Source organism: Erpetoichthys calabaricus, chromosome 17 (assembly GCF_900747795.2).
Source record: "Erpetoichthys calabaricus chromosome 17, fErpCal1.3, whole genome shotgun sequence".
Lineage (NCBI taxonomy): Eukaryota > Metazoa > Chordata > Cladistia > Polypteriformes > Polypteridae > Erpetoichthys > Erpetoichthys calabaricus.
In genome coordinates, this window is record NC_041410.2 from 75,331,177 (window position 1) to 75,358,496 (window position 27,320).

The 27,320-nt window shown below is 37.8% G+C and overlaps 1 protein-coding gene across 1 annotated transcript in view; it reads right to left on the minus strand.

Moving 5' to 3' along the window:
- si:ch211-79k12.2 (uncharacterized protein LOC568844 homolog) overlaps positions 1-26,186 on the minus strand; it is a 39,049-nt gene extending 12,863 nt beyond the window's left edge. Inside the window, exon 1 of the mRNA XM_028822866.2 lies at positions 26,048-26,186. Coding sequence (XP_028678699.2) covers positions 26,048-26,113 — 66 coding nt within the window. The 5' untranslated portion in view covers positions 26,114-26,186. The remainder of the gene's footprint in view (positions 1-26,047) is intronic.
- Between the last annotated feature and the right edge of the window lie 1,134 nt (positions 26,187-27,320).

Sequence of the window (27,320 nt, forward strand, 5' to 3'; positions counted from 1 at the left end):
GTACTATGATGCCCCATCGTTTCAAGAATGGCATAAATTTGGTCACCTTGACTTTACCTCTCTCTCTCACCATCTGACCATGAAGAGAAGACCATGACAGAGGGAACTCTATCTTGACAGCCATATTGAGAAAGGCATGTGGCCTCTTTCAATACTCCATTCAAAGGCCATGTGGTAGGCAAAGCAAGCTAAACTGAAGATAAACCGAGAGCCACCTATAGAGACAAGATGCACTGCCATATAGACTGTAAAGGTATAGTTTGCCAATATTCACATAGTATTCTGCTATTTTGGGGCATTTCTATCAATAATACATAATTAAATGTCTAACAAAACATCTGCCTGCTTCTTTACTCTGTCTAACTGCCTGAGGTTACAGATGTAGAATGGAAGGGGGGAGGAAGTGCTAAAGTACCTGATCACAGAGCGGTAAGTGTATGGGATTTTAGACATTTTATTAAGGTGTACGCAATAAAGAGTTTTAAAGGGGGAAATCGGGTATGCATAAGACCCTACATGGGAAAACAGGTGTGGATTCCAAATACAACCTTTTCAGTGTCAGTGTGAAACTCACCAGGGGTTGCAAAAGTCAATTATAAGATTACAAGAGTTGCCCTGTTTGCTACAGGCCTTCAGCTAAAATGGTTAAAAAAGCAGACGTAGACCTGAAGCTAAATGGCATATCAACTAAAAAACACAAGAAGTTCTTCAGGTGTAATACCACTAAATTAGTCTTCTGAAGCTATTTGTAGGCAATGGCTTATATTACAATGGGAAAATTTATCAACTAATTCTTTTCAGAACATTGGCTCATTATGATACTTATTAGAGCCTGTGCTAATATTCTAAATTATTTTTCTATCATTTTCTTTGGTTTTGCTTGGATTTGGATTATTTTTTATATTTTCCAACCACACATTGATTTAAAAATTGCATTCATCTATCACAATATTATATGTACAACATATTAATGTTACACTTCCAAAATACGTATCTTGACTGTCATCAGCTTAATTTAACAGAAAGCCTGCTTTTGCCAACTCAATCAACTAATGCTTTTTAGCACTCATGTTTTATTATCACAGATTGTGGAATAAATTATTGGATGACTTGGCTCTAATTTTCTTGACCAACTGTTTGAAGGATTGCTTCTGGGTTGGTCATCAAGAAATGGAGTAGGAAGCATATCAAAAAAGTATAAGCCCATTCAGGTTTATTACTCCCATGTAACCCACCCATACTGGAATGCGTACGTTGCTGGAGCATGAAGTCGTTTAATTCAAAATGCACACAATATAAAATTACAAAAATGTACAAACATGAATTCTGAAACCTACTTAGAGAGCCTAACTGGAAAGCATCACACAGAATGTAGGAACCAGCCCAGGACACAGGTGTCACTCTTATACATGCCTAGAGGAGGCCAATTAACCTAACATGCACGTCTTCAGGATTTGGGAAGAAAGCCAAATGCACAGACAGGAAGAAAGGCAAGCTCCCCACAGACAGGTATTGGGCCAGGATTTGAATGCAGAATGCTAAATCTGTGAGGTTACCTGAGTGACTGCTTTTCCACTGTCTAACTATATTTTGAATAACTGTATTAATTTATGAATAATTTTGTACCAATAACTGATTTACAAGGGCTTCTTAAACCACGTGAAAAAGCCGAGCGTGTTTTACAGTATCTAAGATGGATTCTGATGCTGAATGGGTTTGTTTGGGAAGTGGCAGAGGGGTGGTTGCCATCTTATTAAAGTATGTCTTTCTATTGAGTAAAAGCATATAAAAACAGCTTTGGAAATTGACCCTGGCTGTTGTGTTGTAATTAGCCAATATCAGTTGATCAGTTATTTTTAAATAGCACCTTTCATAGACCGTTCCATTGTAAAGCCCTTTATAGAGCAAACAAGAATTAAAGCAGAGTATCACATATACAAAATGAGCGAGTATCAAAATACCTTTCAAAATTCAAACAGTGACTATGAAATCAAGAAATTCAATCTTATATGGCCAAAAATATTTAGAAAGGTAAAACAAAGTAAAGTAAGAGATTAATAATGTGTAGAGCTTTGAAAATAAGCAATGGTAGTGACAAAATGGGAAACTTTGAAATGAATAAGGGTACAATAACTGAAAAGTCAGAGATAACAGGTAAGACAGCAGTCTGAGTTTAAACATCAAGATATATGAAGCTTCACAATCAGATTTAGAAGTAGAGTTTCAGAAAATGGAAGCCAAAATGCTTCATGAGCATTTTTCAATATTTGCAAAACAGGGTTATGGACCAGTAAGACAGCTAGCATGAGAAAGATTTTTGTGATGTAGGTATCCTAAACAAGCATTGTATTCCAGAAGTAGAAGAAAAGAGCTATCTTAATGAGTAGCAGAGTCTATGATAGTAATTCACATGGATATTTCTTAGCCTTAGAGACAAGATGGCACAGTGGTTGGTTATGGAGTAATGGTTTCCAGTCCTCGCCCAATAGTTGCTTTTATGGACTCTGTACATTTTCTTGATGCCTTTGTGGTTCATTCTCTGTGTATTCTGATTTCCACCCACAACTCAAAGGCGAACATATAAACCCAATATAAGTGTTTTCTGTAGTGTCCATAGGTGGTTCCCATCTTTCACTATTTAGTATTTCTTGGCCTTAACTTCTACGGTGTGTAATTACTGGGCTGGCCTACCCACAGGGGACCTTCATCCTCTTTAATAAAATCCCTGTGTGCGTCCAGGTGTCCGTGTGTGTGTGTCTTCTGGTGAAGTGCGCATGCGTGGGGCACGGTGCGATGCACGATATTACTGTCAGAGAAAAGTTACAGGCGTTTTACGGAAATACAAACCAGTATTACTGCGAGAGGAAATTAAAGGTACACAATACAGTGACGCATATTACTGCCACATACAAGCCAGTATTACTGTCAGAGGAGATTAAAGGCATATTACTGATGCGCACGCCTGTATTACCGTCAGAGAAAATTAAAGGTATATTACGGACGTACAAGCCAGCGGCCGTACAAGATAGTATTACTGCCTCCTGGATGCCTCCCTGGTGAGGTGTTCTGGGCACGTCTAACCGGGAGCAGGCCCCGGGAAAGACTCAGGACACGCTGGTGGGACTATGTCTCCCAGCTGGCCTGGGAACAGCTCGGGATTCTCCCGGAAGAGCTAGAAGAAGTGGCCAGGGAGTGGGAAGTCTGGCAATCTCTGCTCAAGCTGCTGCCCCCGCGACCCGACCTCGGATAAGCGGAAGAGGATGGATGGATGGATGGATGGATGGATGGATGGATGGATGGATGGATGGATGGATGGATGGATGGATGGATGGATGGATGGAGATTGATGGAGGAGTCAGTTGATATTATTTGTATTATCCAGATTTATTCCTTAACATTCTGATTTTTTCTATAGTATCTACAGTAAAAAAGGAAATCTGGACTATAGCTGAGAGTACACCATATTGCTGAAACTGTGATGATTAAGCAAAATTATTTAATTGCTTGGCTCATCTCACAACTTTAACTGCTTTGTTTAGCATATTTTGATAGCAATTACCTTGGAGCGAACACATAAAGTTCTTATTATTAGAGTAAAGGCTTACTGTACAGGAAAATATAAAGGATGTACTTTTTGTGCTATAGCTGATTAAAATTTTAAAACGGATTTTCTTTAAAAAATCTGGCATTTCATTTTTCTCCATTTGCAACATAACTAGGAAATCAAGTCTGTAAGTCTTTTCATTTTGCACTTCTATGTTTTTGTTGGAATACTATTTATTTTTAATTTTTATTGCTCCAAGTGTATTCATTTGAATGATTATTTACAAAGGCTAGCCCTCTTTTCCTAGATGATAGTTCTTACTGTGGTTTGACAGGTATACTGCATATGGTTTACATGTATACCTATATAATAATATGCTAATGTATGAGTAATCTGATTGGTCCGTTTGGCTTTGGTCTGATTGACCAGTTTAATTGTGTGTCTAACATGATCGAGATATGAAGCACCAAAAGGCAGGCTGAGGCACTCAAGGATATCAAGGAAAGGCATATGAGGAATGCTCACAGTCTCCTTCAAAATCAAAAATGTTTTCACTGCAGGTAATGAGAGCCTGTCCACCATTAGTGGTAACCAAAGAGCATACTGGAGGCAAGCAATGCACATGGCAAAAGTATTATCTGAGAAGCAGGCTTTATGGGAACACAAATGAAAGAGGAAGTGCAGGCCAATACAGGCTGAGAAACAAAAGGATACCAAGGGAAGGTGCAGGACGAACCCTGAGGGTACACGGAAGGTAAGAGATATGAAATACTTCTAAATGTATTCTATCACTTGTCAACATAGCCATGTATCATATAATTTATAATGTATACGCAGTCTCATTTTTGCTTAATAGACTCCACCGAGTGCCTAAAATGCATAGTTTTCAATTATTCAAAGCTTGTATCATATTTGACATTATTTTCCCTAACACATGTTATTTAAAGTTACACTGGTCAACAAGCATTTTGCTCCTGGGATTCTTTCATCTGTACTTTAACAAATTTCACTTGCTGACTCCAAATCTGAAAACCGTTTTCGTCCAACACGTCCCATTTTTTTAGTTATGATGTTCCAGGTCTTGGACAACTAGGGTGACTGGACAGTAAAGGCGATGCATTTCAGCATTTAAGAAATAAGTTTGGTCTTGAGAAACGTCAAGCCAAAATTAAGGAAGGTGTTTTTGTTTGCCCTGAAATACGTGAACTGATGCTTGACGACGAGTTCAAAAGGAAACTGAAGCCAACTGAATCAGCACCCTCATTCGTGCAGGTTGTCCAGAATTTTCTTGACAGTCACAGAGCAGAGAATTATACTGAGCTTGTGGAGAATATGCTGAAAGTATATTAGCTTAGAGCCAGAATGTCACTGAAGATGTCATTTTTTACATTCTCATCTCGGCTTTTTTCCACCAAATCTGGGCGATGTCAGCGATGAGCATGGGGAAAGATTTCATCAAGATATAAAGGTGATGGAAAACTGATATCAGGGAAAATTCACTCCGAACATAATGGGTGACTACTGTTAGTTCTTGCAAAGAGAGACGGATGTGCAGTACAAGTGCAAAAGTGAGTGCCTCAAACATTTTTGGACACGCTGACCTCACTTTTATATGGAGATAAATTGACATAAATATGCTTTAACGTGTCTCTGGTATCGTCTTCTGGTTTGTTTTCAGAATAAACACATCAAAACAATTTTGGTGGGACAGAGTTCAAACTCCAGATATCGTGTTGATATATTATATTGATATTCAAAAGTGTCAAAACGTCAATGATGTGTATTTCAAAAACCTGATGTGCTAGCTTAATTCCGAATGCTCTGAAGTTCCCAGGAGCAAACAAAAAATATTTTTTGTAGACCAGTGTTATTAGCAAATCACAGTAGTTTTGCTGTTTCTGCATTCATACAACTTGACAATTTGCTCTGGGTCACAAAATGAGTCAGCAGTGGGACTTGAAGCTGTCAGCTTGTGTTTTACAGCCTAATACTGTGGCCACTAGGCTACACTGCAATGGAACAGGAATCAGAGCACCAGGCTGCTTGTCTGTGTCACTGAAAGAGACACAAAGAACACTTGTATACACAGAGTTGATAAACAGTATAAAACTTTTGTCGGTATTAGAACATTAGAAAACTTTTGGTGAGAATAGGCCATTCAGCCCAACAAAGTTCGCCAGTCCTATTCACAGGCTACATCTTGCCTGAAGAAGGGGCCTGAGTTGCCTCGAAAGCTTGCATATTGTAATCTTTTTAGTTAGCCAATAAAAGGTGTCATTTTGCTTGGCTTTTCTCTACATTCATAATGGCTAACACGGTACAACACCCTAGTACTACAGTCCTATTCACTTAATTCCTCCAAAATAACACCAAGTTGAGTTTTAAATGTGCCTAGAGTCCTACTGCTTAGCATGCTTCCCGGTAAATTTTTCCATGAAGCTACTGTATAGTTCTCTGTGAGAATAGAAGAATATCCTAACATTTGTGTGAAATTTACCCTTAACAAGTTTCCAGCTAAATCCCTGCGTTTTTGTTGAACTCATTTTAACATGACATCCTTGACCCATTGCACTAATACCTTTCATAATTTTGATCACTTTGATCATGTCACCTTCTTAACCTCCATTTACTTAAAACGAAGAGGTAATCCTTTAATCCTTCCTGATAACTGACACCCTGCAGCCCTCAGCCTAGTCAATCTTTTTTGACTTTTCCTAGAATGCTATGTCTTTTTTGTAGGCCAGAGACCAAAACTAAACACAGAAGTTCAGATGAGGCATCACTAGTGCATCACAAAGCATAAGCACTACTAGTAAAAAAACAAATTAAAAGCTGAATATGTACTGTTCAAATGTTGTTAACTGCTAGACAGAACATGATTTAACTTTCGAAACTCATTTATGCTCCAGACAAAAGGCAAATGTTAACTACTCGGCATGTACAGTAGGACATTAAAGAAATAAATGCTGGAGAGGATAGTGCATAATCTGTTGGCAATGGTAAAAACAAGTGCGTTTCGAGAGTTAACTTAATTTTTTAGCAATTACAAAATCATAACTGAGTCACAGTGGTTATGTTATAACAGCATGATCAATCCATGAAACCAAATAGACCTGTCATGGCAATTATACAGTATATGAATGGCAGCAATGAAGAAAAGGCACTAGGCAAACTAACTTTTAGGAACAGAAATGGTCAAAGACATACTGCATTACAAATATTTAATGATAAAACTAAAGTCAAAAACAGTTCTAGTTTATTTTCAGAATTTCATCTCTTATTTATATTAAATTTCAGTTTTAAATAAAGTCTAATTACTTACTTAATCACTCAATAATATACCTCATGTGTTGTAATGCACCACGCCTAACAATGGCAATCTCGTCACAAGCAAGCAGTGTAGCAACAGGGAAACTAGTAACATCATCAATGATCAACATGAAGCAAGTTATGTAAATAAGAATATTTAAAAATGAATCATTAAACAAATACTGAATATGAAATAGTAACATAGCAAATACAATTATTATCAGGACATGACAGGTTGGAGCTGAGAGGCATTCAAAAAGCAGCATGTACTGTATCAGATCCTAAGGAGCTTTTATAAAGTCCTTATTGCACAGGGAAATAAGGTATAACAGGCTGGGTAAAATGGCAGAGTGAGAGACAATAAATGCTAATCATGACATGGCAGTGACACAAAGAAGACTGTGCTGACAGTACATGTAGAACACAGTGAGCTGTGCACAATCAAAATAGTGCGGTTGAGATGGATAACTGGTACAAACAAATCTCCATAATCCTCTCCAGTAAACTTTGTTATCCTTGACTGCAATCTCATTTTATAGTAAGCCCTGTCCACCAAATATTCCTCTACTATCTCCACCTGAAAGAATATACAAGCCCATCTCCCCACACAACTCCACAACTGGCAGTGGAAAATCAAAAGAGCAGCAGAGGTTTTCAGCTACATACATACATTGTGACTGTGATTGTGATTGGCAGTAGTAATCAATGTCAGCTCTATGCAGATGAGCCAAGAGTGACAATGAGTTTCATATCATTTCACTACTTAAAGCTTCATATCCTGGCAGGGTCTGCAAATGAAATATGTTGAACTGGACACACCTTTGTATCCTATCCTGAGCAACATTTTCCTACTTCCAAACTAGGGAATTTCCAGTTGCTCCTGGGCAGTTGTGAAACATAATTCCTCCAGAGTGTCCTGTGCCTTCTTCCCATTGGCCGTGGTGTGAAAACCTACAAGAATCAATTAGAGGGAGTATTCTGGATGCATGATCAAAACCATTTTTACTGTTTCTTTTCAATCCCACAGGAGCACTATGTCAAATCTGTGGTTTTCACGTATTGCACAACGCCTTCCTCTAGCAGGGTTTATGAGCCCAGGCACTCTGAACAGGAACCTCAATTGGTCTGTTTGTACTCGTAATCTGGTTGTTTTTGTGTTACCCAGAGCTCACCACCATAGTTAAAGATTTAGAAAGACCAGTATATCTAATGCTTTGTCTCAGGAACCTCTTCTCCACCACAGTCTGGTACATTTATGGTCAATTGCACCATGGTTGCCTGTAATTATGGTAGTCTATACACTAGGAATATTACAGAAAGTGTGCTTTGTTTTAGTCAGGCAGGCATATTAAACATCATCATCACATAGCAGACTACACAGTTTACAATAATGTCATGTTTTATTATCTAATTAGCATTAGCATAAAATCATATTGTATAATCTAATGTTATTTATTGTACACTGGGAACAGATGTTCACATGTACTTGTTCATTTTTAATATGATATTTTGGCTTCATGCTTGTTAACTGCCTCGGTTAAAAGCATAAACTAGAAAAAATATCATGTAAAAATGACATTAATGGCCAGAGTGTCATGGAACATGACTAGTGTATAGAGTTTTAATTACATTTTAAAACTGTTGAATAATCAGCTCTTCTAAATGCAAAAACCCTGAACTCAATCAAACATTTATAATGGTCCTTTTCTATTTAAAAGATATCTGCAAGGCTTTAAAACATTAAGTATGGTATTCACACATTTTAGAAACACATTTTAATTTTATTAAGTAATTGAACTTCACATTTTCCATCGTTAAGGTTTTGGCTAAAGTTTTACAGCCTGACACTAACCCTCTCTATTTATCTGCACTTGGAAGCGACAACAAGTCGGTCTGGTTTACCCCTCTGGATGTGTGGAATTACAAAAAAGGATAGAATAAGAAATGAGACAATCAGAAGTACAACAAAAGTGGCAGAGATATCTAAGAAAGTACAGGAATGTCGATTGACATGTGATGAGGACAGACAATGAATAGGTGGGAAAAAGAGTGATGGGAATGGAAGTACAAGAGAAGAGAAACTGAGGGAGGCCAAAGTGGAGGAGGATGAATAAAATAAAAGAAGATCTGAAGGAAAAGGGCTTGACTGAGGAGGAGGTGAAGGACCAAGCTGTTTGGAGAAGGTTGATCAAGCACATTGACCCCACATAGAAGTAGGAGAAGAGGAAGAAAAAGAAGAACTTCATTTTCACAGAATTTCTACAGCACTGAATTAGAATAAGCAGAATGGATGGGGAGAGTTTCAGGATTTAAAATAGATAACAGAAAACTGAAGAATATTTATGGTTTTTTTTTGTGTCACTATTTGTGAAGGTGGAGGTGCTATGCAGTAAGGTGGAGGCTGAGTGAACAAGAGAGCTCAGCTGAGATTAACCAGGCAGTGCTCCACTCCCAGTATTCAGAAATAGTGTTTGCTCAGCCCATGGTTCACAAGCCTATTTTAACTCTCGCTGATAAAAAATTGCTTCTGAGATATAATGATATAATCCAGACATTGCGTGTTCATGGCAGGCTACAAGCTGTTACTAAAGTGCAACTCTGTGCATGGAGATAGCTTGTGTTGTGTGTGAGTCCAAAACCAAACACTAATTTAACCAACATCAGGATTAGTGGTTAATGAAAAGGTACATTAAAATGATTACATAAGTAAAGCATTTGCAAAGTGACCATTTAAGCTTTTATTATCAAAAAACTGCATTATAACATGAAAATACTCATCCTCCTGCCCATCTAGTAAAAAACAGCAAATGGTATATAATGAACAACAAGTGAGTAGTACTACTATTATCACTACATTTGAAACTGTGCAATCTAATTCAAGCTACTGGGAACAATTATATATAAGAAGTTTTAAAACAGTTGCAGTTATTATACAGTATATTATTATTTAGAATCATCAGAACAGATAGATAGATAGATAGATAGATAGATAGATAGATAGATAGATAGATAGATAGATAGATAGATAGATAGATAGATAGATAGATAGATAGATAGATAGATAGATAGATAGATAGATAGATAGATAGATAGATAGATAGATAGATAGATAGATACTTTATTAATCCCAAGGGTACTAGGGTGTTGTACCGTGTTAGCCATTATGAATGTAGAGAAAAGCCAAGCAAAATGACACCTTTTATTGGCTAACTAGAAAGATTACAATATGCAAGCTTTCGAGGCAACTCAGGCCCCTTCTTCAGGCAAGATGTAATGTGATTACATCTTGCCTGAAGAAGGGGCCTGAGTTGCCTCGAAAGCTTGCATATTGTAATCTTTCTAGTTAGCCAATAAAAGGTGTCATTTTGCTTGGCTTTTCTCTTAATCCCAAGGGGAAATTCACATACTCCAGCAGCAGCATACTGATACAAAAAACAATATTAAATTAAAGAGTAATAAAAATGCAGGTAAAAACAGGCAATAACTTTGAATAATGTTAACGTTTACCCCCCCGGGTGGAATTGAAGAGTTGTATAGTTTGGGGGAGGAATGATCTCCTCAGTCTGTCAGTGGAGCAGGACATTGACAGCAGTCTGTCGCTGAAGCTGCTCTTCTGTCTGGAGATGACACTGTTTAGCGGATGCAGTGGATTCTCCATAATTGATAGAAGCCTGTTGAGCTCCCGTCGCTCTGCCACAGATGTTAAACTGTCCAGCTCCATGCCTACAATAGAGCCTGCTTTCCTCACCAGTTTGTCCAGGTGTGAGGCGTCCTTCTTCTTAATGCTGCCTCCCCAGTACACCACCGCGTAGAAGAGGTCGCTCGCCACAACCGTCTGATAGAACATCAACAGCATCTTATTGCAGATGTTGAAGGACGCCAGTCTTCTAAGGAAGTATAGTCGGCTCTGTCCTCTCTTGCACAGATAATCAATATCACCCCCTACAACCCTGAGTTGGTTTAATTGGGCTTGATAATGGAAGAATGCCTAGATAAAAACGCAGCAGCACAGAGGCTAGTGAAACTGTCTTATAGCACAAAAGATGTGGTTTGAAATCTTGCCTTGGTCCCCGCCAGCACAAAACCATCACTTTATCTCTGTGTCTGTATGAGTTACTCTTCAGCTTTCCTTTCAAGTCTTAAAGAGAGGTGTATTTGGCTCATCAGTGACCTAAGTGGGCCTAAACAAGTGTGAGTATAATTTCTGATGGACTAGCCTGCCGCCAGGGCTGACTCCTGCACTGCACTTAATATTGATCAAGTACGCTCCCACACCCTGCAGTGTTCTTACGAAGGAAGCAGACTTAGGAAATAAATATATAGATATAGAATTGCCCTGGGGTCTTGTAGTGTGAGCCGACAGGAATTAGCTTTAAATATGTTATTAAATGAGCACATAGCTGTTAGAATTACAACATTTGTCACAAGAAAATCACAATATCAGTTGTCTTAGCTAATATATCTTCTTCCTAATATACAGTATGAGCATTATCTGTCCCATCAGCACACTAGTTTGAGCTATGCCTATGAATTAACAGTAGTTTAAACAATTTCCTTTTGAATTTTCTTCTCCTTTGTGTCCGGCTTGGCATTATCAGGCACAATCTGACTCATTTTTAAAGGATCATTTGTTTATTTCTTGACAGAATCTCTCAAGGGTCTGTTCATCTTTTCAGAGCACTAAGAATTTGATAATTAAATACACCACCGTACCAGGCAGATCAATCTAGAAATTCATTTTTTACAGTTTATCCAGAGGAGACAGATTTCACATTCAACTCTAACTGGACATCCCACCACAAACGAGAGATCAGGTTAGCTACAAACTGAGCTAAAAATTGATGCTGGCACAATATACTTTTGATCTCTATAACCCTAGTAACGAGTTTAGGAAATGGTTGGATGAATTGATATTAAAATAGCACTATAATCATAAGTGAAACAATGAAGGAGGTTGTAATTAGATAATATAACTTATTAAGGGCAATACCATTCAAAAGCTTTACTTTAATGGTCAGAAAGAGCCATATACAGTATGTCCTTAAAATTGCAATAGAAATCTATTGGGCATTAGTAAGTTTAGGAAGTTCATTATGAAAAATTTAAAGAGGAATAATGATATTCATATACATTGAGAAAAACCGATCAATAAAGGTATATATACTGTAGATTAAAGAAGATGCAGTGGGATTCACAATAAAATATAACTGTATGGATGAGTCTAACCCAGCACAAACACTTTTTTTCAAAAGGAAGGATATCTAATAATATAATTTTTCTCTAAAAATGGCAGGTTGTGGACTTTATCTGTATACATTGTTTTCAAAATGACATAACTGTGCTCTTGTGCATTTAATGATGACAACCTTCAGATTGTGCAATCACTAATAAGCCCCTTAAACATTTCAGTAGGCTCAGCAGGTGCACATTGGTCCATTCGATTGACTGATGAACACTGATAATGTCTGTTCATTGAAGCAATAACAGACCAACTGGGCGAATCTACTGTGGAATGAGCCATGCAATGTGATATTTCTGACCATACAAAGTATCTCATTTGCTAGACCTACTTTGGTGAAAAGAAAAAAAAATACACAGTCTGATATGACAGGCAGTGCAGCTGCATGTTGGGTAAGTAAATCTGCATTACAGCTTTAAAGTCCTGAGTTCAAATTACAATCCAGTGTGTTTATATGGTTTTGCACTGTTTTGTCTGTCACATGCAATAGTTCTGCATGTAGTGTTAACTGGCGACTCTCCACTGACACGGTATAAATGAGTGTGGATGATGGCCCATCCAGGGTGGTTTCCTGCCTTGAGTACAATGCTGCCTGGATTGGCCCCGCACCCTCTATCATGAACTGAATTAAAACACACACAAACCACAACAGTTTGTTTCCATTCAACCTAACCATATGCTTTTAAATTAAAAAAAAAATTGCAAGTCTAATAAAGAGGCACATATCGTCGCACACAAGGAAAAGAGTTAAACGACAAACAGAATGGAGCACGACTGGGAAAATAACCTGACGACCTATTGGTGTAAAGTGGCAACACTATCTATTTGGGTTAAAACTGAACAAAACTGAATAAATTCTAAGCAAGTTTCTGAATGAATGGATAAAAGTACCAGTTCATGAATTAATGGAATAAATGGCTCTGAAAATGAATAAATAACGGAATGAATGGCTCAAAAAAGAAATATTTGTAATTCTCCTTTGCAGAGTCTATTAGCTCATGATTTAGACTTACAGGTTCAGAACCAGGCACTGTGAACCCTGGTTAGCACTACTGTCTTCGGGATCCAGCATCGTGAGTTTGACTCCACAGCCTGGTTGTTGTCTATGTGGAGCCTGCACGTTTGTCCTGTACCTGCCTGAGGTTTTCTCTGTGCACACTGGTTACATTTTCTAGCCCACATACTCCAATTATAGGGTCAAGGACAGGCAAACCCGACAGGAATCAACCCGGGATACACTCACACACACATCCATATTCACTCACATCTGGCCAGTTTAGAATTGCCAGTGAATTTAACTTGCACATCTTTGGGATTGGAGAATAAAATCTGTTTTTCATTAGAATATAATAAAGGCACTTTTCATTCTGTCTTTTTGTCTTAAATGATACCAAATATTAAATCAATGCCTTTTTGCACCAAAGTGAGATGGCAATAAAACAGCTTATTAGAATACATAAAAAAATACACAATCACTTATAGTTTTTGGGGCATTCATTGCCACATTTAAATGATCACCTTAAAAAACAAAGTTGCAATGATTAATGTACATCTCTGAACCCTTACAGGCATAACTCTGCTTATATTCATGAGACCGAATGTGAAACATGTGTTCGTTAAATAAAAATTTGAAAGGCTTTCCAGTTATCTGAAAAGTAAACATAGCCATTATTGTGCAAAATACCATAGTAGCATTATGTGTAGCAAAACAGACTAATTTTCCAATAAAAAGAACAAACAGAAGCTGAATGACTACACCACACCATAATGTGTGATTTTATGCAGCCTTTGTCTGGAATGGATACACTGTCCTTTACAGCACACACATAAGAGCCACTGTAAATAATGTATGTAAGATCTTTCACTTAAATCAGGAGATTCTGTATAATTAGCTCAAGCCATCATTCACTGGAGTATAATGAACAAGTGTATAAATTTTTACATGAATGTTTTATGAGAATAAATTAATATGAAGACTGCTGACAAAAGATTGTGGAAATTCACCTGGGACAGGAAAATAAGTCAGGTGTGTCCAAGAGCAGCAAGATGTAAAAATTAGGCCCACAATCCTTCCCATGATAATAACTGAAAAAACAGTCATGCAATCTTGCCGCATTAATAATTTGTGATAGTTATTGCTATTATGGGAATCATGGCGGTTAGCACTGCTCCCTCACTGATCCAGTGATGTGGGTTCAAATCTCTCACACTGCTTACTGTCTGCAGTGTGGTTGCCCGTTCTCTGCATGTCTGCTAAGGGTTTTCTAGGTGCATTCTAGTTGTGCTCCAATATCTCAAACATGTTTTACGTTTTAAGTTTATTGAAAATGATAAGGTGTTCTCAAGTGTGTGAATGGGCTTTGTGAAGACCTGACCACTGTTGGATCCTGCCTTCATTCTTCCATGACCTTGACCCTGATGAGGTGGGTTATGCTTATGGTTATTCTGTTCATTATGGATATAATGCTTCCACCTTAGACTGTTTTCGTCCAATATTTATTTCTGAGACGGTGTGCAGTTAGTATAAACTTTGCTCAGTTTCTTAGGTTCACTGGCTTTTTTAGCCACATTGTAAACCAACTCAGTTAATGTAACTGTGTCTCTGTACAGTCTGCATTGAGATGGAGTGCTGTTCAGGGTGGCTTACAGTATACCCACTGTTCCCAGCATAGGCTCCTGGAACCTCATGTACAAAATATGTTTGTGCTCCGAAATGAACATAAGCCATTTCTTACACAAAAGCTGAGAATTTAAAAACATGAACTTGCCATGAAAATTGGTTTAATGTTACAATAACTTTTGACCATTCGTAAGTCCTAAGCAGACTCTTTTAGGTGATGGCATATTAGCAACTTCAGTGAGCAGGACAATGAATTGAATAGAAAATCTTGTTTTATTCTGCATCTTAATGATGCATCAGTCACATTCCAATGTTCTTGAACTAATTATATCAGTTAATTGAAATGTTCTTTCAATATATCTGTCTTCAGTGTTAGTAATAACACCAATGCATACACTTAATGTTAATTGCCTTCTTTAATAGCCTATCAATTTTGTCTAGAAAAAAGATGGTGCTATACGTTGTACAACATAGCAGGCAAAGGCAGTGTTAGCTCTTTTGGATGAGATCGCCAATGGCAGGCTATCAGGGATCACAGTATGCTTTTGGCTTATGATGATGACTGGATTCTTATATGCTGATTTAGACATCCTAAAGCTGTCCTCTTGCAGTTGTGTGCCGAATTGAAACCTATATTACAGAGTCTATCACGCAGAAATCACACAGTCCCTGTTTTGTTACAGGACTAGTCAGGAATCGGCAGTCATTCCTGAGCCATGTCATGCCATCTGTGTAGGATGGTATAATTAAGAGGATGAGTAAGCCAAGATCAAAAGGCAATTTGCAGCAATTGCTGATATTCCTAATGCTCGCTTGTCTGCACACATGTTGTGATAAAGGCACCCTAACTAAATGAGTTTGCTTTTAGAAACGAAAAGCTCTTTCATTCAATTAGCGTACAGTCAATATGTGATGCTCAAATGTGTCTGACTAATATTATTGTGAGGTGGAATGGCTCAACTCATGTTTCCTTTATTTCTTCAAAAAATAGTATGAGGAGCAGACTTCAGGGTCATGATCTGTGTGGTGTTGGCTTCTTGGTAAGTAAGCCTAATTGGTGGCATTTCAGTTATGTTCAATACACTACAGGCAACTTGTACAGTATTTCTTTCACATGATAGCAGGTTCGCCACAAGACCGGAGATATAATGAAAAGGCAATCCTGCACACAATCAGTGATAGAACAGACCACTGGGTTATTAAAGGTAGAGGACGGTGTTTGGACTTGTCAGACAACACACTGCTGTACAGCCCTGCAAAGGTGTGCTGCATTGTGGTGGCTTGTGCAGTACTGTACTACACAACATAGCACAGAAACATGGACTGCATGTGCCCCCTGAGATGGGCCAGGATGAGCACATGGATGTTCCAGACTCTGTCCCTCAGGACATCAACACAATGGTAGTTCAAAGATGCTTGGATTTTATACGTCAAAAGTCAAGAAATTTGTATGTATTGCAACATTTACTTGGTAAAAATGTTCTTATCTTTTACGTGTTCTTAATATCTCACAGTTCTGCACATACAGCCTGTGTCAAATCATGCTGTGTACTGGCAGTGCTGTGGGCACCACATAATGACACATTGCTTTTGCTCACAGCTGTTGTCACTTTTTCTTTTATTTGTGACTCCGGCAAAGAAATCTGCAAAAATAATGTTTTTGTAGTTCTCCACTTCAATCAGTTATAACTCTAGTTCACATTTGCTCAAATTTTGTTTTCTGCTTTTTTCTTCTGTTGTTTGTAGTAAAGGCATTACTCAGGAACACAACCAAATGTATATGGTGATTAGATCATGAATATTCAAAAGAGGCATTTTGATACCATATATGGTTACTGACAGATGATGACATGGAGAGGCTAAAGGCATGTGCACAAGCGCATAGTTTTAAGCTGAGTTAATATTTCTAAACGAACTTGGCATGGCAGGTGGCATATGTACAGTTTTATAAATCCAGTTTTTTTGTGTGTACACAGTTTTTGCCTTTCAAGGGTAAGCAAAATTTTAATATGGAATCTAAGCAGGGCGGCACGGTGGTGCAGTGGGTAGCACTGCTGCTTCACAGTTAGGAGACCCAGGTGTGTGTGGGTTTCCTCCGGGTACTCCAGTTTCCTCTCACAGTCCAAAGACATGTAGGTTAGATGCATTGGCGATTCTAAATTGTCCCTAGTGTGTGCTTGGTGTGTGGGTTTGTGTGTGAGTGCCCTGCTGTGGGCTGGCGCCCTGCCCAGGGTTTGTTTCCTGCCTTGCACCCTGTGTTGGCTGAGACTGGCTCCAGCAGACCACCGTGACCCTGTAGTTAGGATATAGCGGGTTGGATAATGGATGGATGGAATCTAAGCAAGGATTTACACATGAGGCTTCAGCTCCTCTAAAAAATGTCCTCTTAGGTCATCAGTTATGAAAAGTGAAATGGATGGTATATGTGGAAGTGTAATTCTGCCTTTAGGGCAAAAAAATATACATGCAACAATGTAAAACACATCAGGATGACAACAACAAAATATCATGGCTGGAAGTGTCAGTAAAACTGTGAAGATGTTCAAGATTCAGTGAAACATCTATACATTCTGTGTGTGCATCTCATTTTTTCCAGTCTAATATCTAAGACAGTATGGACAATAGCAGCTCCATTAGTACTGACAGTGGTTCCCTAGAGCTAAGCTAGCCATTTCAAGGAATTGAGACTTTTGTAATGACATCACTCTGTTTCTCTTTCATTTTAATGGCCACTTTAATCTATGAATTCTGTCCTTACTACTTAGGATAATTTACATTGAACTTACTCACAGAGAAGCTTATATTTCCCATATTTTTCATTGCATATTTTAGGAGTGTTGCAACAATTTACACTCTCGGCCATTAAAGTCAAAGGAGCACCAATGCATTAGAGCAGTGCTTCTCAAACTCGGTCCTGGGGACCCCCTGTGGCTACAGGTTTTTATTCCAATCAGCTTCTGTTTTTAATTGGACTACTGGGTTAATTTAGTGAACTGTTATTTCCCAAGTTCTGTGTTTTGAGAGCAATATAGAAATTAATAGAAATTAGAAAACTAAGTTTGGTAAAAAATATATCTATATATTAAAATGTACCAAACAGTTATATGGAAATAATTATTATTTTTTTCTTTTTAACAATATACTTTCATCTTGATTTCCATTCTACTTTTCCAGGTGTTCTAATTGTTGAATTAATCCATTATTTACCAATTAGTGGTTCTGACAGTCTTTGATTATTCATTGTGTTGTTTGCCTGGGTTTCTGCTCTGCTCGTTTTTAATTGTCATTATTAAGATACAACGAAGGGAGTAAACTGCACAGAGAAAGCGCAAAATATAATGAAATCAACTAAAGAGAGTTAAGCATTTACATTTTTTTCGTTCTTTATTTCACCTTATACAAATTCTTGTATTAGGAATTTGTTAGTTTTCGCATACCCCTTGGGGTCAGAGCGCAGGGTCAGCCATTGTACAGCACCCCTGGAGCAATTACAGGTTAAGGGTCTTGCTCAAGGGCCCAGCAGAGTAGGATCTTTTTTGGCAGTGACGGGATTCGAACCGGCAACCTTTTGGATACCAGCACAAATCCTTAGCCTCAGAGCCATATTTCTAAATGTCTTATAAATGTAAAAACCATGCTGCTGCGCTAATGTAGAATAAGAGAAAAAATTCCAGCTAATTAAATGAGATCAGTGTTATCAGTGATTATGAATCTGGTTGGAACAAAAACCTGCAGCCACAGGGGGTGCTCAGGACTGAGTTTGGGAAGCACTGGATTAGAACAATTTTGGTGAAAACAGGTTATTTACCCCAACAAATCTCACTAATTCTATATGCCTAATTTTTACAAACTAGTATTAAGTCAAATATTCAAAGCCCATAAAGTCCTACTTTCCACCACACTAATTGGTCATTTATTTCATGTGTCTGTAGTACTCTTTGTAAAGAAAAACTTTCTAAAATGTGTGCAAAAATCCTGATTACCAAGTGAGTAAGTTGATAGGGAGCACGTGTTGCTGTAAGCTTTTGTTCCAATTAGCTTATCTTTAAATTGGAGTCTTTAAGCAAGTTGTTATTTCCTGTTTTCTATGTTTTGGGGTTAATAAAGAAATTACAAAACTAAGTTTAGTTTTTTAGTAGAATGTACCAAGCATTTATGTAATTTACATGGGGATTATTTATTTTTCTATAGCACATTTTCATACAAAGGAAGTATCTCAAGGTTCCTTACAAGATGTGAAAGAAGTAGTTACAAGGAAAGAATTAAAATTAAATTAGATAAGAGATAGTGATGACATAATTTTGTGATTTAGCTTGGTTTTAGAATCTTTGTCATCACTTTGATCTTCATTCTTTTTTTCCAGGTGTTCTAGTTATTTAATCTATCATTTCCCAATGGAGTCCATTATTTGGTCTATTGCTGAAGAAGTTGCAGACTTTCAGTATTCAGTGCCTTTTGCCCGGGTGTCTGCTTTACTTGTTGTTAATTGTCATTATTAGAACACAATTAAAGAAGCAGACTACAAAGAAAAAATAAAATTATTAGGAAAACAATACAGGAGACTTAAAATGACACATATTTGTAAATGTCATATAAATGTCAAATGTCATATAAATGTAAAAATCACACTTTTGTACTTTTCTGAAAGCAGAATAAGAAGAGAGAGAAAAAACAGCAAGTTAAATGAGATAATCAGAGATTAAATGACTCAGTGATTATGAAACTGATTGGATCAAACAGCTACAGCCACATGAGATCCCCCAGACTCAGTTGGAGAATAACCTGGGGCCTCATGCATAACGTAGAATTCACACTAAAACATTGCGTAAGGACAAAAGTGGAAATATGCGTATGCACAAAAAAATCCAGATACATTCATCTGTGCATTCGCCATCTTCCATGTTCTTCTGATACATAAATCTCGGTCAGCGTGAAAAGTAACGCACGTGCACGCGCCTGCTGCCACTCCCCAAACTCCTCCCAGAATTACGCCTCTTTGAATATGCAAATCAATATAAATAGCCCTTAAACTCAGCCTTCTGTGAAAAGATAATGGCAAAACCACAGGGGAAAATAGAAGAATTTCAGCGAATACCAAGTGGAGGCGAGGAAAAACATACTATTTGTTGGTTTAAACCAGCGAAAGGCTCTTTCGCGGCGCACCAGAGGGACTGCCCATAAATAAAGCCGTGACAACACAATCTATGGACAATCGCCAATAAAAACAGTTAATTTTACAAGTTTGAAAGACATTTTATTAATATAGGAACCAAAGGATAAATCTTAAATTTAATTAATGTGAGCGTTGAGATTGTTTTTCAGCACATATGAGATTGATGCAAGGATCAATTTTCGAAAGACAGACGCGCATTTCCTTGTCGATCATTTGAAGTCTCTCGCGTTTCTTAGACTTCATTTCCGTAAGTGTTGAAAAACCTTGCTCACAGAGATAAGAGCTTCCACATGGTAAACTGGAAAAGGTCCCTGAGTTTACAAAGTTTACTGTGTTGATCAGCGGTGTCAGAGCGAAAATAAGGTTAATTTTTCCATAGTAATACTCAGATGATTAAGTGGTGAGAGCTGCAGCTACAGCGATACTCTCTCGTCGGCAAGAGCCGAAATGTAGCGTTCATATTTTCTCGTTCTATATTTGCTCCGCCTTCTTCTATCTGTACAGTGAGCGAGATCTTCTAACAACGAGACTTTTTAAGTCTCTCGAGATGTGTTTTTGACATTGCTGGTGTTGATATTATGATGAATGGTGAATAGCGAAAATTTTAACTTGCATTCAAAATAAATACATTCGTTTATTCAACAATCTGATTAACCATTATCTGTTTTTCCAACATAAAATATATTTTTTTAAACATTATCTTTTTAATCAACCAAAACTTCAAAAACACTAGCAATTTTAAATATTTTACAAAAGTTTTCGCGTCACCCCTTGAAAATTCCACCGGGCGCACCGGTTGCCCGACAGTGGTTTAAACAGTGGTATAAACAACAAAAGGAAGTTGATCGAGTGACATAGAGTGTCGGAGAAACTCAAAAGCTCAAGTTCACAAGGTCGAACAGTGCCCGAAATAAAAAAGAAGTTGTCACATATCAAAGTCACCGTGAAAAGGCAAGTCGTAGCCCACCGTCTGAGTGTCATATGAAAGCTTATTAGGGTATGGAGGAAAAAAATAGGCACAAAGTGGGAAAAAAGCACGAAATGTCAACTTTAATCTCGAAATGTCCACTTTAATCATGTAGTTTATTTTGTCATTAAAGTAGAACATCATAAACTTCATCTTAAAATCATTTAATTTACTAGTTTCTCAAATCCCATTGTAACTAAAGTAGCACGTTAAATGCTTTGTTTTGTATTTGATCTTCTATGTGTGTGAATCACTATGTGTTTCTTAAACCGGCTTTCTCTTCCTCCGACGGGACACAGAATCCATTACATTCGTGATATCACAGCTCCCTGAATAATTAAAATACTGAGATGTACTTCATATCATTTTCATGATGATAGGAGTTAAAGCATGTTAGTAAACATGGGAACACAGTGGCGCAGTGATTGTTCCTACCTCGTGCAAGATGCTTGCTGCTCTGTGCGCGACCTTCGATGCAATAATTTATTGCAGCAGTACTGTCTCTTTCAAATGTACTAACCCCCAATTCCTGTCCTTACTTTTCTTTCTCCAAATACCCAATTGCCATACAATCAGCTCTGTAATAGACATGAAGCCATCTGTAAGCTTAGAACGCCGATTCTTCAAAACTTTTAAGGAACATTGAAATATCTTCGCAGTACATGTTTAATTATTCTATCCATCTATCCTTCCAGTGTCATGCCAGCACCAGCAAGAATACAGCGTGAGGCAGGAACAATCTCTGAACGGAGCGCCAGCAGCTCTCTAGCGCTGCGGCACCATGTCCTCACGTGTTTAATTATTAACAATATATATTATTTAAATGAAGTTAAAGTTTTATCTGTATAATATAATAAACATATTTTGCTGCATTTCATCTTAAAAATGATATCGTCATCATATGTAAATACGCGCTTTATAAAGTGGCTAAGGTTGTGCAATATCATAACTGTATCGCAAGTTTACAGTGAGGTAATTGTACTTATAAGTACAAACAGTTCTACAAGGAGCACTTGATGGACTGTTTGAGTGCGTTTAGAGTTCTTGGGATGAAACTGTTTCTGAACCGCGAGGAAAGGCTCTGAAGCATTTGCCGTATGACAGCAGTTCAATAGACAGCATGGCTGAGGCAGCGTGTGCTTGATGCTGTATACCGATAATTCTCTTTCCAATCAGCTGCTGTAGAGCTGTGATTCCCCACTCAGATACAGTGATAAAAATACTCTGAGTGGTGCAGTGAGAGTAATATGAAAAAAGATGATCCGCTGTGGCAACCACTAACGGGAGCAACTGAAAGAAAAAGAAGGAGGTGCAGTGAGAGTTACAATGCTAAAGCAGTTATGGTATTTAGAATAGTTTGACCATTCTGTAGACCATTATATTGTCACAGGTTAATTACAATCAGATGCATTAAACTAAAAAAACAATATGCGGTTAATTTCAGTGTATTTATAAAGCCACATCAGGGATGTGTATCTAAAAAAGAAAGGGAAACCACACTGGAACAGTAGTACTGCTTTGACGCTGGGTGCCGCCAGTTTGCAAAACCAAGCGGAGAACTTGCCAAGCATTTAGCTAGCATGACAATGTGCATGGCTTTATGCCAAGTTTAGGTTTTATACATTGCGATTTGAGCGTGGAAATGGGCTTACACAACATTTTTGTGCGTACGCACCATTTATATATGAGGCCCCTGGTCTTTATCTTATTGCAGCAAACTAGCCTGAGCTGCTGTACGGCTACCCCATGGAACTTTCCTTCTAAATGTTGTGGGTCAAATAGCTGAGAAGTTTAAGCCAAGCATTCCTTTCTCCAGATAGAAATCCTGCCTCTCCAGTGGAACAAATCTGAATATGACTTATACCTAGTAACCTTCCACCACACCTTTCCTGTGTTCCAATTCAAAAATAAAACAGATATGTGAACAATTGCATGGTAACTTCATCTTAAAGGACACTTTGGATAAAGGTGCCACCTTAATATAATGTACTGTAATGATAATATCCTGGGTCTACCACATGGATTCTTCCAGGATGGACATGCATGGTATCAATCTCAATGTGGGCACAGTGGAGGTTATCCTGTCAGATTCTTGAAAAATTCATCTGGGTCTCTCAGTCCGAAGGATCAACACATCTACTTCATCAGCAACCCTATAGTCCACCATTTCTTCCTGTTGAACCCACTATGATTTCATTCAACAGTTTCATCATTAAGGTGAAGTTGACATATATATGTTACTTATTTTTTAAAATATATACACTCACCAGCCACTTGATTAAATTCACCTGTTCAATTGCCTGTTAACACAAATATCTAATCAGCCAATCACAGGGCAGCAACTTAATGTATTTAGCAATGCAGACATTGTCAAGACAATCTGCTGAAATTCAAACCAAACATCAAAATGGGGAGGAAAGGTGATTGAACGTGGCATGGTTGTTGGTGCCAGACATGCTGGTCTGAGTATTTCAGAAACTGCTAATCTACTGGGATTTTCACACACAACCATCTCAATGGTTTACAAAAAATGGCCCAGAAAAGGGAAAATATCCAGTAAGCAGCAGTTCTCTGGACAAAAATGCCTTGTTGATGTGAGAGGTCAGAGGAGAATGGCCTGACTGGTTTGAGCTGATAGAAAAGCAACAGTAACTGAAATAACCACTCATTACAACCAAAGTATGCAGAAGAGCATCTCTGAATGCACAACATGTTGAATCTTGAAGCAGATGGGCTACAGCAGCAGAAGACCACACTGGGTGCCACTCCTGTCAGCTAAGAACAGGCATCTGAGACTACAATTCACACGGGCTCACCAAAATTGTATAACAGAGGATTGGAAAAACTTTTCCTGGTCTGACGAGTCTCAATTTCTGCTGCGACATTTGGATGGTAAGATCAGATTTTGACGTCAACAACATGAAATCATGGATCCATCCTGTCTTGTATCAGCAGTTCAGGCTGGTGCTGATGGTGGTGGTGTAATGGTGTGGGACACTTTGGGCCTCTTATTACCAATTAAGCATTGTTTAAATGCCACAGCTTACCCGAGTATTGCTGCTAACCATGTCAGTCCCTTTATGACCACAGTGTGCCCATTTTTTGATGGCTACTTTCAGTATGATAACACACCATGTCACAAAGCTCAGATCATCTTACACTTGTTTCTTGAACATATCACAGTCCAATACAGCATCTTTGGGATGCGGTGGAACAGGAGATTCGCATTATAGACGTGCAGCTAACAACTCTGCAGCAACTGTGTGATGCTATCACGTCAGTAGGGACCAAAATCCCTGAAGAATGCTTCCAAGCACCTTGTTGAATCTATGCCATCAACAATTACGGCAGTTCTAAAGGCAAAAGCAAGGTGTACCTAATATAGAGGACAGTTAGTGTGTGTTGTGTATGTGTATATTATATATATATATATATATATATATATATATATATATATATATATATATATATATATATATATATATATATATATATATGAAAATATTAAACCGTAAACATTGCCAGTGAACAGTTGACTGCTAACTTGTAAAAATGAATTTTCTCTAAAAAAATCAAATGTGAGCTTACCAGCAGAGGGCATTGTAATGCCATTTGGGTTATGCATATGCTGGGTTGAGCTGCTTAGTGGGAAACTTGACCTTAATGAATTTAACAGTTATTGAGAAGTTTATAACTTATTTAGCTTTATGTTTTGATTTATACCAGTGAATAGGGATATAAAACCTTGTCTTTGTTGTTCCCCTCTTTTTAAGAACTTTATATACAGTATATAGGTGTGACAAAGTGATTGGGTGTGGACATTCATCCACAATATTGTTAGTTCAGTCCCTTGATTATGCTCACATTGCGACCTTAAGCATGTCAATTAACCTAAATAATGTACAGCTATAAAATATAGATATATATACATGTGTAAACAGCAGAAAAATACAGTTCTCTCATAAGTCATATTGAGTGTAACTGCCTGCCAAATATTCAACAATAATAAAAACTACCAGGTTTAGAATTATTACCAGATGATAGGACAGAAAAGGATACACAGAAGACAAAAAAGGAAAACACATAAAAAAAATAAAAAAAACCCTCATACACGGCACTGGGAAGCCCTTAATGGAATGAAGAAGAAAAGGTGACTTTGATACACGTCTTATAGCACAAGAAAAAGGCAGTTTCCATTGAGTCGGAAAACGTTAATAAAATAAGACACTCGTCCATTTTATAAGTTGCTTTTTCAGTTCAGTGATTCGGGAATTCATAGCCCACGACAGCAAAGTGGGAATCAGTCCTGGATGAGACGCAAGTACATAACGGGGCGCACCGCGGAGCTCTGTCTCTGTCTCACACAAAGTTAATCACCACTTACCATACACGTGACTTTGACAGTACACCCTTCGCGCATGGTCATTGAAATCTCATTCATGCGTTTTCAAGCGCACTGGCACACACCAAGCAAGTTTACCTAAAATACGTGTGTGTGGGATCTGGAAGAAAAAATCGGAATTACCACAAGTAACCCACAAGGACACAGGCAATACTTTTCAACACCATACAGACATAAGCTGCAGGGGCGGCATTTGAATACAGCAATGGAGCTTTGCAGCAGCCGTTCTAACGACTGAACCACCGTTGGAATCCTGTGTAACCATTAAAAAGGGAAATTGCAAATATATTGTAAACATTTTTTAACATAAAAATACACTTTTCTGGAATACTATTCATAATGCACACAGTGTTCAATTACTTAATATTCCTTAACGTGCATTAGGCTGTATCATATACTGATATTTGAAGAACCCATGTAATTTTTAAGTGAAATGTGACGTATAATTGGGAAGGTGACATGCATGCATTAACTGTTCTTAACTTTTTTTGGGCATAATAAATTATAAATAACCTGCGTTTTGCATAACCGTTGACTTACAAAAATACAAAATAAGGATCAAGAGGATGGGGTTAAACGACAGAGCGCGCAAAATACCGGCGGGAGAAAATGCGTTGTATCAGCTGACTGGCATTTTATAACTGGTAATAAATGTAATAATTCGACTAATCGAGGAAGACAAAAAGACACCATCAAAAATGATGGCTGTTCTCATAACAAGAAGAAAATATATCTTTAACATCTGAAACACATACTACTACCTTAATCAATAATAACGAGCAAATCAACTCACCTTTGGAACGTACGAAGACACGAGCAGGTAATGAAGGAGGCTGGTCACACTGCTGCAGTTATTCATAGTATAATTTGTAATAGTAATATTTCTGTGGTCATATTTTCTGAAAACTGTAATCTCTGCGAACTGCAGGTTTTCCTTTTACCACGTGAGCAAAGAGTCACTCATCCCGCGAGGACTTCTGGGATTTGTATTTTTGCAAGGCACTGTCTCGCTCTATCTGTCTCAATCTATCTCCAAAGCTCCGAATTCACTTAATCACATTGCAGGGTAGTGAAACGAGGCACGTGTGGAAATGGATGGATGGATTGAAGAGTTTATGATTGATTTACATTGTCATTATAGCCATGATAATTAAATTGGATATTTTTATTTTATCTTATGGATATTACATGGATGAAGCAAATACCCCAGCTATATGGGTCACACCCTCAGAACACACAGGGCATTTGTCAAGAGTCTGATAAAAGAAACAGGACTGGGGTACGTTTCTTAAAACGATTTTTCTTAGAGATTAACGAGCAACTTTATGGCAGGGCATAAGCTACTTTTTGTGAGTTTCCAAACACCTCTTAATTGATCACTTTACGAAACTGTATAATTTACTATATTGGTAAATGCCCCTGAATTCGCCTATAAAAACTTGAAAACGATCAATTGATACTACCTTAATATTTTTGCTGAGGTTTTTGGTCCTTCAGTTGATTGAAATAAAGTTGTGAAAGGTGATATGAAGTACTATCATAATTTAATAACCAAAGAAGAAAACGTGTATAATAAAGGCACAAAATCGGTTCAATAGTTTCTAAGTGCAACGCAAAATAAATGATTATATGCATTGTAATAAAAAATTCTAAAGAGATTATTCTTTTTTTCAAAGACAGCAGAGTGCCTTTGTTTAAAATGTGTACTAAGTGCCGTGGTAGCCTTTGTAAAAGAGAGAAAAATAAAAGTAGATTGGGACAGTGAAGAGAATAAGTCTACACATCACCTGAGCAGCAGGGTGGCAATTTGTAAATTGTCTAAGTGCGTATTTAAATGTATGTCGTTTCTTATTTTCTACAATGAAATAAAATACATACTACTATCTTTTGAAAAATTCTACACTTCTTTAGGTGGTGCATAGTGTGTTTATTTCTCTGCAACCATCAGGCTATTCATTTTTCTTTTTCTCTGTTTTGCTGTCCGATTCTTCTGTGGTGACTTTCAGTTCCACAACCACCTGATCAAAGTCCTGTGGAGCCGCCCGTGCTGCTTGAAAGAAAGTGGA